Below are 12,039 nucleotides of genomic sequence, written 5' to 3' on the forward strand. Positions count from 1 at the left end.
GTAGATGTTTTGGCTGCTTCGGCGGATCAGGGGTAGAGTGTGTGATTTGTGATACCAAGTTCATGGGTTCGATCCCAACTGAGGTCGTCGAATTTTTTGAAGGGCAGTCAGAATTCATGACACACCATGGATTGTTGTTGGCATCTTAAAGATTTCTGTTACCCATCATATATGTTTAAACATCGCATTAACATTGGTAGGTTTTCGGCAAGGTTGGAATAAGAAAATTCTATGACTGGGGAGGTAATGGTAAATTCTGGCATTTACATGGCGAGAAAATGGAAGTCACAGAAAACCTTCAGGTTTCCGAACGGTGGGGCTCGAACACACTATCTCCCGTCCCGAATACTAGCTTATACCACACCGTCAGAACTGCGAAACTATTTCACCCGGTGAGGTTACCACAGCAGTTATCCTTAAATTAAGAAAAGTCTTTGCTGCTGGAAATGAATTTTGTTGGTATTTTCCGCCTGTCTGGTCGCATGTCCCTTCCTGCATGACGTCACGCTTCCCCCACTCCGCCAAGCTGCGAGCGTGCCATGAGCGAAGGACGGTCAGCGCCTCCTGGAGTATATCTGCTGGTTTACCTAACCGACGTTGTGGTAAGGAGACCATTGGCCTCTGAGCGGCCTGTCATCACACAGAAACGACTGTAGTATGACTGTTCAGGTGAACCCATTTGTCAGAACAGTATTTGATTGAGAAAAGTTCTGATACAGCGAACTCTTTTATAGAATAGAATACTCTCATCCCCTAGTTGCGTGGATTGCCTGAAACTGGGAGAAAACATTCGTTTATTGCAATTCCTTTTATTCGATACATGCATTACATTCTCCTCCTTTCAATTATTTGACTATTTCTTTCTTTATTAATTTGTTTACCCTCCATGGTTGGTTTTTCCCGTGGACTCAGCGAGGGATCCCACCTCTACCGCCTCAAGGGCAGTGTCCTGGAGCGTGAGACATTGGGTCGGGGGATACAAATGGCGAGGATGACCAGTACCTCGCCCAGGCGGCCTCACCTGCTCTGCTGAACAGGGGCCTTGCGGGGGGATGGGAAGATTGGAAGGGATAGACAAGGAAGAGGGAAAGAAGCGGCCGTGGTCTTAAGTTCGTGGCAGAGCCGGGAATCGAACGCGGGGGTGGAAGCTAATCACACTAACCACTACACCACAGAGGCGGACGCATTACATTATCTTTCTTACAATTATTTGACTATTACTATACTAAATATTATGTATTTTGTCCTAGATGTTAAAAATGCTGTATAGTCTACAGTAGGACATGTATCTTGAACTCTTTTATAACGTTAGTCTAGAAATACTTGCTATGCATGAAGTTTTCATCACCCATATTAAAAATTACCTTTCTAAATTAAAACTCAATATAATGGGTGATTGAAAGATTTGTTATTGACTGAAGGAACGCGATAATATTTGCATATTTATTGTGTGTTAATTTTTCCCTTACGAGTTTAATGTCACACTAACTCATTCAGGGCTTTTGGCGACTACGGGGTAAGGGTGTTCCTCAGTCAAACGCCGGTATGGTACCTAAATTAAGGCCACGGCCGCTTCCTTCCCTTCCCGGGAGACGGGACAGGGCTGGACCTTACGGATGGCCCCAACCGTCGGCTGTCCTGAGAATGGTTTTCCGTGGTTTTCTATTCTCCTGCACTAAGGCGAATGTCGGGACAGTTCCCAGTATAGACCACGGCCGCCAACCCCCTCACCTTCTACGTGCATCTCCTTCACCGTAATAAATCTTCCGGCCTGAGAGACGGCGTCACCGTCTAAGAGGCCCGCCTCCCCCTTCAGGGGAGGAATGAAAACATTTTAGTAGTAGTAGTAGTAGTAGTAGTAGTAGTAGTAGTAGTAGTAGTAGCTTCTTCCCTCTTCTTTGTCTATCCCGTCCAATCTTCCCATCCCCCACGAGGCCCTTGTTCAGCATAGCACGTAAGGCCGCCTGGGCGAGGTACTGGTCCTCCTCCCCAGTTGTATACCCTACCTAATGTCTCACGCTCCAGGACACTGCCCTTGACGGGGTAGAGGTGAAATCCCTCGCTGTGTCCGAGGGAAAACCAACCCTGAAGCGTAAACGGATTAAATAAATAAATAAATAAATAAATAGTAATAATTCCTGGTTTGCGTTCGCCTGATATGGTCTTGGTACTAGTCTCGAATCCCGGTCCAGTAGAGCGGCATTTAAGAGTACTTAACTGCAAGGGACTCGATTTAGATGGTAGAGGTTCGACTCCCGTTTTTCACCGGTAAATTCACGTGGCGTTAGGAAGAGCACCCAGGTAACTGAGAATCAGCCAGTGACTCTCTAGCTATCAAACTAGGATGACCTGAAGGGAACAATATCTTAAGGGAGGACACGCTGTGCAGATATTTTGACCCGATTGGAGATTCAGAACGTGCTAGTCAAGTTTCCGCCACAGGTCTGTATTTATTTAAACTATTAAATGTCCACTGGCCATATCAGGATTCGGTATCGCACTGGAGACTGGTACATTCATTACATTACTTCGCTACACAGAATTCGATACTGAATCGACCTTTCTATGCTGGTCGTGCTTACCACTGTGCCAGCGTGCCGAATACCTAAGAACGCTTGACTTTCACCTCTAGACGTTAAATACTGTTAGCAACGCGAGGAATAGGCCTAAGCGAAATCAACTGCAACTCTCCAGATGGTCTCTCCCAGCCTTTATCAAAACTCTGAATTCATTCTTTAGCAACAGCCATTCATATAGGAAACCATTACTGTCTTCTTTGTGTTTAATAATAATAATAATAATAATAATAATAATAATAATAATAATAATAATAATAATAATGTTATTTGCTTTACGTCCCACTAACTACTTTTACGGTTTTCGGAGACGCCGAAGTGCCGGAATTTAGTCCCGAAGGAGTTATTTTACGTGTCAGTAAATCTACCGACACTAAGCTGTCGTATTTGAGCACCTTCAAATACCACCGGACTGAGCCAGGATCGAACCTGCCAAGCTGGGGCCAGAAAGCCAGCGCCTCAACCGTCTGAGCCACTCATCCCGGCATTTCTTTGTATATGTAGCAAAGGAGAATGTGATCAGGTCATCAAACCTGCCATTCTCTTCAGATGTCTACATGATTTATGGAATCTTATGTGAGAAATGTTCTAAAGTTACATAATGTCTCTATTCTGTTGATTGACTATGTATAAACGCTAAAAGATAAAGGGTCGTGGAAGAGTTTACTTTATTCGGTTGTAATTATTCCAATAACAGGCTTAAAATTTATTGTACCTGTGATTCAACCGTACCTGTGATGAATTATAATGATGAAGACGGCACATACACCCAGTCCCGGAGCCATCAGAATTAATCAATGAAGGTTAAAATCTCCAACCCGACTGGGAATAGAACCCGGGACCCTCTAGACCAACCATTTAGCCATGGGTCACTCTACTGAATACCACTGACTGATGGTGTTTATGCGAATTGATAGCTAGTTAACAACGTATGTAAAAATTACTGTGCAACCGCCTGTATTCCAAGAAGGATGGATATAAGTTAAGTTGAACAGCGAAACAGCGGTCTTAGGTGAAAATTACAGTTCTCTGTGGCAGAAATGTACGCTAGTGCCATGCGTAGCTAAAGCTTTGAGTGGTAGTGCGCTGTCCTATCAAGTGGTTGTTAAGGCCTTCTAATCTAGATGCGTATCAACTGTTGAAGTCACAGAGTGGACGTCCTGTCTCCGCTCAAGTATCGGTTGCCGTTATCAAAACGTGCTTAACAGAAATCAGACGTTGGACTGTGCAGGAATTATTCACACGTATGGGTATTTCTGTGTTAACAGTGCTCCGAATTGACAACAGGAATTGCATATGGAGAAACTTGTCCACAGTAAAATGATGAAAATTCACAGCCTGTTTCCAGTCATTCCACGGGGTCAGGAATGGAATGGAATGAATGAAGCCCCATCTAGTGGCGAGGATAGGAATTGTGCCGGCTGCCGAAGCCTGTCGCAGTTCTCCGGGGCAATGATTGATGACTGACAGAGGAAATATAATTTTAGTGGAGAGTGTTGCTGGAATGAACGATGACAGGAAACCCCGGAGTACTCCGAGAGAAAGGTGTCCCGCTTCCGCTTTGTCCAGCACAAATCTCACTTGGAGTGACTGGGATTTGAACGACGGAACCCAGTGGTGAGAGGCCGGCGCGCTGCCGCCTGAGCCACGGAGACTCAACAATAAAATAATGTCTACAATAAAACAATGTTATATTTACTGTCTTGTCTTTCGATCGCTTCTTGCCATTTGCTCCTGTACCTGGGCCCAATTTGATCCTATAATTGAGAAGCACATTCCTGTGGTCCTCAAACTCGTAGCAGATTTACAAACCTGCTTCATGGTAGGATATAACACAGTTGCATTACTTATGAAACAACCCTCGTATTTTCTCAGACTTTCTGTATCTCTTCTTTCTTTTATCATATCAAATCATTAGTTTTCATGATTGTTTTCAGCTGGTATCTTTGACACCCTGTTGAATATTCTGCGGTTGTGAATACACAGTACCCAGTACTGTACACTCGTTGCTAATTTCTACGACTGAATCTTACGATAGTTAACATGCATGACGCTGAGCTGAGGCAGGTTTTGCATAACACGACGCCCCGCGAAGGCCATGACGTAACACAACTTGTCTAGTCCGGGCAGTTCTGCGTGATTGCGCAGTCGGAGGTAGGGGGCGTTGGCGAATGACGAGATCAAACAAGCCTAAGATCTCGTTTCCACTTGAAAGGAATTTGTAAAATACTTCTCGTAAGAATGAAGTACTTTCTTTTCCTAGTTCCAAACACTAGCAGGTGCAGGGAGAATATGTCATATTTTATTTATTTATTTATTTACTTGTACACTTCTGATTTTTACTCCATACTTCGTCATGTACTTCGTTCTTATCTTGGATTTGGTATGCAGAAGTCGAAAGTATGTTGAGTTATATTTTGTCTCAGTTGTGACAGGCTAGTATACAGTGGCGCAGCAATATTATGGGGAGTGTCAAATTTCTTTGTTAATATATCGAAAAACCTGTACATAACTTAAGGTGTAGAGAATCCAATTCCGTACCTTTCATGTCCCATACATTTTAACATGGACATATATATATATATAGGCCTATATGTGTTTTTCTACTACTACGTACTTTGATATGTGTTTTTGGGCTGGGGTTCTGTCAGGAATGCCGAGCTCCATGGCTAAATGGTTAGCGTGCTGGCCTTTGGTTGCAGAGTTCCCGGGTTCGATGCCCGGCAGGGTCGGGAACTTCAACCATAATTGGTTAATTTCGCTGGCACAGGGGCGGGGTTTATGTGTCGTCTTCATCATCTTTTCATCTTCATCACGACGCGCAAGTCGCCTCCGAGAATCAAATCAAAAGACCTGCATCTGGCGAGCCGAACATGTCCTCGGACACTCTTGGCACCAAAAGCCATACGCCATTCCAATTTTGCAGACTGTACTCTCAAAATTATAGAAGTTTGTATTGAAATGTTTGTTTGTGTGGTATAGCCGACAGCTCTTCCGACACTGTATATTTTGTAGGTGCGTCTACATTATCCGATATAGTCTCTTAGTCTGTAACTGTGATTCATAATTTTCTCAGATCACTTTGATGATAAAGAATCACGAGAGAGCTCTGTAGTGTACACCCCGTGGTTGCCAAAAGCAATTTGCAGTGCCTTGACTGCACTCTTCAACACGCCACGCGTATGGTAACGATCTTGTTGATGCTGTTGTGAAAGTCTGCCTGCATTAATTATTATTCATTACCGTCACTTGCTGAAAGTGAGTGATGGTGCTACGCCCTTAGTTTGAGGGAGTATTCACATCGTCATATACTGTACATACATACATACATACATACATACATACATACATACATACATACACACACACACACACACACACACACACATTCCTACTAGACCGTTTTGTCTTTAATAATAATAATGTTGGTTTTACGTCTCCACTAAATACTTTTACGGTTTTCGGAGACGCCGAGGTGCCTGAATTTAGTCTCATATGAGTTCTTTTACGTGCCAGTAAATCGACCGAAACGAGGCAGACGTATTTGAGCACCTTCAAATACCAACGGACTGAGCCAGGATCGAACCTGCCAAGTTGGGGTCAGAAGGCCAGCGTCTCAACCGTCTGAGCCACTCAGCCCGGCGTTTTCTCTTTAACTGACCAATCTGCTGATCATCTACAGATTAAATAAAAACACGGCTTGTGACACATACTGTATCGCCTACCAAGACGACTGCTGCCTAGTCAGATGGCCTGCAGATATTGGAGTATAACATGGTCTTCAACGTGACATCCTCAGCCGTATTGCTTGGCTTTAATGGCCAGTTCCGGTGCCTCTTGTATCAGACAGATTCTCAGTTGACAGGGCAGCGCGACCAAGCTTTCATTCGGGCGATGATTGGTTCGACCCCACTGTAGGTAGCTCTGAAGATAGTTTTCCATGATTTCCCTTTTTTTTTTTTACAATTGGCTTTACGTCGCACCGATAAGTCTAATGGCGACGATGTGATAGGAAAGGTCTAGGAGTAGGAAGGAAGCGCCATGGCCTTAATTGAAGTACAGCCCTAGCATTTGCCTGGTGTGAAAATGGAAAACCACACGGAAAACCATTTTCAGGGCTGCCGGCAGTGGGGTTCGAACCCACTATCTTCCGGATGCAAGCACACAGCTGTGCGGCCCTAGCCATGCGGCCAACTCACCCGATTTTTCCTTTTTACACCAGACTGTACCTTAATTAATGTCAAGATAATTTCCTTCCTTGGTATACTCCTTTACTTTCTCATCGTCGCCAAAGAAGAGATCTGTCTGTGTTAGTATTATAGCCAAACAACTAACAAATAAATAAAATAAATAAATAAATACCGAGAAAGTAGCCGTGCGATTAGGGGTGCCCATTTTCACACCAGGCAAATGCTGGGTTTGTACTTATATTAAGGCCATGGCCACTTCCTTCCCACTCCCAGCCCTTTCCTCTCCCATCGTCGCCATAAGACTTATCTGTGTCTGTGTAAGTAAAGGAAATTATAAAAAATAAATAATACATCAGATAAAGAAGGAAAGAAATATTAAAGTAAAATGGGAAACCACGGAAAACCATCTTCATGGCTGCCAACAGCGGGTCAAACCCACTATCTCCCAAATGCATGCTCATAGCTGCGCCCCTAATCCCACGGTCAACTCGCTCAGTAAAAGAGAAGAATCCTTAGTTTGTTTCACAAGGCTTAGTGACCCCCCTTTCCAGCCATTTCTTAAATCACCCCAGTAAATTATGTCAGTATATTGCTATCATAAGTTTCCATATGCAGGCTATAAAGCTGACGCGACATGTGCAGCACGAGGATGGTCCACTGATGTTCTGGGGTGGCACTACATGGATTTTCCACAGAGCACCCTAAATACTCCATAGCACAACCAATTGTGAAACCGTATCGTTAAGATTTCGGAGAATACTTGAAGTTAAAGAAACATACCTCGTGTGTTCATCCTGCCATTATCATTAAGACCTTCCTTCTCGTGATGATATCCCAGATGCGGTGGCCCACCTGTTCCGTAGATGTGAATCTCATTCAATAAGTCGGAGGTAAATTAAAACGAGTTGTTCGTGGACGGTCTGACCGACCACGTAATCTGTAAGACACACCAGGGATAAATGAGACAAATTGGGCCCAGAATAGCTTGATGATCTTGTAAAGGGTATGCTGAGATGGATTCAAGCATTCACCCCAGCAGGGGATAGCAAAAATATATAGAAACCTCGAAAAGGAAAACCAATGGTGTGATCTTGTATATAAATATTTTCGATATTTGGTTTGTTGAACAGGAATTGGTACAAGTATAGCATCAAGTCCATTTTAGTGTTAAATGTTATCATTTTTACTTTACCGGGCGAGTTGGCCGTGCAGTTAGGGGCGCGCGACTGTGAGCTTGCATCCGGGAGATAGTGGGTTCGAGTCCCACTGTCGGCAGCCCTGAATATGGTTTTCCGTGGTTTCCCATTTTCACACCAGGTAAATGCGGGGGTTGTACCTTAAAAAAGGCCACGGCCGCTTCCCTCCTACTCCTAGGCCTTTCCTATCCCATCGTCGCCATAAGACCTATCTGTGTCGGTGCGACTAACAAAAAGAAAACATTCCTTTTTGTGTGATGCAACATTTTTTTAATTTGTATATTATTGTTCAGTTCCTAACTGTAAATATTACGAAGAAAGAAGAAGAAAAGGCAATCAAATGTTAATTATTACGTTGACATATCTAAAGTAATTATCTCTATAATCTCGTCTTTTGTACGTCTTCTATCTCGCGTAACTGCTCTAATATTGTCCCCCGTACATCTCATGTAATTGTGAAATATTGATCTTATTATATAGCCCCAACAAAGCTAACTAATTAATCAACATGGATTTCTTATCTGTGATCTTTGTGTGTTTCAGCGCAAATCGAGATCATCCCTTGCAAGGTGTGTGGGGATAAGAGCAGTGGGGTACACTATGGTGTGATAACGTGCGAAGGCTGCAAGGGTTTCTTCAGGCGGTCACAGAGTTCCGTGGTCAACTACCAGTGTCCACGGAACAAGAACTGCATCGTCGATCGTGTCAACAGGAACCGCTGCCAATACTGCCGACTGCAGAAATGTTTGCGACTCGGAATGTCCAGGGACGGTAAGTTCATATGTCATGTATCTTATCTCAGTATGTTTTTAATAAAGGGTATAGATCTCTGCACAAGGTTATGAGGGTATTTAGGGGTTGTAGTAAGGATGTAAAGGAGAGGGCGTATAAGTCACTGGTAAGACCCCAACTAGAGTATGGTTCCAGTGTATGGGACCCTCACCAGGATTACTTGATTCAAGAACTGAAAAAAAAATCCAAAGCAAAGCAGCTCGATTTGTTCTGGGTGATTTCCGACAAAAGAGTAGCGTTACAAAAATGTTGCAAAGTTTGGGCTGGAAAGAACTGAGAGAAAGAAGAAGAGCTGCTCGACTAAGTGATATGTTCCGAGCTGTCAGTGGAGAGATGGCGTGGGAGGACATCAGTAGACGAATAAGTTTGAGTGGTGTCTTTAAAAGTAGAAAAGATCACAATATGAAGATAAAGTTGGGATTCAAGAGGACAAATTAGGGAAAATATTCGTGTATAGGAAGGGGAGTTAGGGATTGGAATAACTTACCAAGGGAGATGTTCAATAATTTTCCAATTTCTTTGCGATCATTTAAGAAAAGGCTAGGAAAACAACAGATAGGGAATCTGCCACCTGAGCGACTGCCCTAAATGCAGATCAGTAGTGATTGATTGAAACAAAGTTTAGCTATATAAATGTACGATTATATCACCGCAGACATTTTTCAGTATCGAAAAGAACGCCTACTACTTGAAAATATGTACACTAAATGTATTATATACAATTTTACAGCACTCTAGATAATTTCACAATCGACTAGAATTAAATATATCATCTTAAAAATGAATATATACAATCCAGAGATGCATTAAATTGTTAATTGTTGCTATTGGGCCGTTGACCTAGCTGCTAGGTCCCTTTAAACAACAATCATTATCATCATCATCAATTATTGCTACACTAGCAGCACTTAGTAAGGTCATTGGAAGTTAGAAATAAATGTACACTTTACAAACTTGTGAAGCGAAATAACGTTATTCAACTGTCTAGGACAGGTGTTCTCAAAATCTTTTGGTTCGTGGCACACCTTGTTGAATATTGCGGCACATCCGGTCTGTTTTAGAAAGATTGCAAACGCTAGGAAGCAGTCCCGATAGATCACGAACCCTAGCAGAAAGTATATAAACTACTGGAACGCTTGAGGAACACGTCAGCCATTCATGCCCTATCTATACTACTCGATGACATACCTGAACGAACAGGCATTTTCGGCACTGACCAGCGTTAAAATAAGAACCGGTATAGATTTCATTCTGTAGATTAAGAATTACGGACGTGGTTGTCTGCGGTTCTTCCCTGTATTGAACGGTAATTGTGCAAAAGTAATGAACCCCACATTTACCTCTCTGGGTTACACCAATAATATAATTACATACAGAACATTCTTACCTTTTCAGTTTTTGTTACATCTTTGTAGTACGGTTGTTAACAAACAACATACTGAAATATTTAGTACACATGCTTGTTTTTATGTGTTGATGTATATATACTGCGACGTAGCCAGGCAATTTCGCGGCACACAAGTGTTCTTTGAGAAATGCTGGTCTACAAGGAAGAATACCAAGCAAATTCACCTTTGCAGATATGTCTTAATGCGGATTAAGAGTTGAGCAATTAATTACCAACTAGTGGGTCCACAGGTAAGTCCAGATTAATGATATTTAATTGTATTTGTAGTAGCCCCCTCGCCTATTGCCAAACAACGAAATCACTTTAATGAATCTTCCTTCATATTTAGAAAAAGATTCTCAACACTCTCTCGGGGTTGATGACAAAAATTGATGTGGAGTTTAGGGAAAACCATAATTCATGGCTCTTAAAGAATGTTTCTCACTGGGAGGAAAAATGCTTACGCTTACATAATAATGCTGTTTTGCATTTAGCCATCGAGCCGGACCGAATTACACTGCAATTGCCTAATTCGAATTCTGAGATTCATGGGCCGATGGCCTGGAAGTAGACACCTTGAAGTTACATCAACATGATCATAATCACTATCGTAGAATTTTGTAATCTCACGTTATCTTTGAGTACCGCGTAATTAAATTACAATTGTAACCGAATGAAAACAGTCTTCAAATGTGATTGCAAAGGATTTGGTTTATAGATAGACCTACCTTTGTTCAGAGGCAGTAGGGTATCGTAGACTTACTTAAGAGATATAAAATATTTAAAATCCACTTATTCACATTTCTTGTCTTCTAGCAAAGTCGTACTTGATGTAGATGCACCTTAATTTACTTCAGAGTAAATTATAAATTTGTACTTTTTTTTGCTGTTTCAATATCTCATGGTAACGCATATTACGGCTCTTTTTGTTTCATTTGTTTTATTCCTTCATCATACTGTACCTTCTAAGTGGCCCGCCCCTATTCTCCCATACCACTGTCAAGGGTCGCCTAACCACAAGCAAAAATAAAGACTATACCTGAATGAAAAATGAATAAACGTCATTATTTATCAATTACCAGCAAAATAATCCGTACTGCCATACAATTTGTAGGATGCCGGAAAAGTGCGGACACGGAAATTTGCGAACACATCATTAAAGCGGATATTCGCGCACACTAGGCGTTATTGCTACCTGATTAGGATTTCCCAGATCTTGGTAAATATTTCGTTGCTGGAAATATGCGAACACTATCCTGAGAATCCCATCTACCCTGGATTAGCTTTCCGATTTTAACATCGACATTGTATTTGCAACCTCCCATACCATGTCACAAACATCTGCCAGGTAATTTTGTAACTAATGCGAATAATAGTGAGGATTTCCGCTGCGGCCGGTTTCATCGCCAGTTCGGCGCGCATACCCGTACTTTTCTTCACTTTACTCTGACCTTCATAGCGTTAGCAGTATTAAATATGGAAGTTGTTACCACGATCAAGGGTAGACCCTCCGCTCATTATAATGGTTATGCGTACGGAAGTATAGAGAAGCAAAAGCAAATGGTGTTACTTATGTATAAATGACGAAGCCTATAAAAGCCGATTTTAAACGACAAATGTATGAAAAACTGACGAAGATGTCAAAAACATATCAGATGTAAGGCTTTTCAGGCGATTGCTCTATTAACCAGCGTTTCGTCTTAGGTCTGACACTAGATGACGAAGCCCATAAAGGTTAATTTTAAACACGCCAAAATCGTAAGATGATAATTTTGACAGTCCAAAGCCTGTGTAAAGTGTGATGGAAATCAGTTTCGATTAGTTGTATGGATAAAGATTATTTTATTTTCAGGAGTAGCTTACATTACATGTCTTGTTTCTTATTTTCGAAGATAGTG

The 12,039-nt window shown here is 42.1% G+C and overlaps 1 protein-coding gene across 8 annotated transcripts in view; it reads left to right on the top strand.

The window, feature by feature from the left end:
- The window catches only part of Hr3 (Hormone receptor 3), a 586,730-nt gene that overhangs the window by 486,862 nt on the left and 87,829 nt on the right, over nt 1–12,039 (top strand). For all 8 annotated transcript variants that reach the window (XM_067147643.2, XM_067147641.2, XM_067147642.2 and 5 more), the window contains one exon: nt 8,506–8,733. In XM_067147643.2, the coding sequence (XP_067003744.2) occupies nt 8,506–8,733 (228 nt within the window). The remainder of the gene's footprint in view (nt 1–8,505; nt 8,734–12,039) is intronic.

Source organism: Anabrus simplex, chromosome 5 (genome assembly GCF_040414725.1).
Source record: "Anabrus simplex isolate iqAnaSimp1 chromosome 5, ASM4041472v1, whole genome shotgun sequence".
Taxonomy (NCBI): domain Eukaryota; kingdom Metazoa; phylum Arthropoda; class Insecta; order Orthoptera; family Tettigoniidae; genus Anabrus; species Anabrus simplex.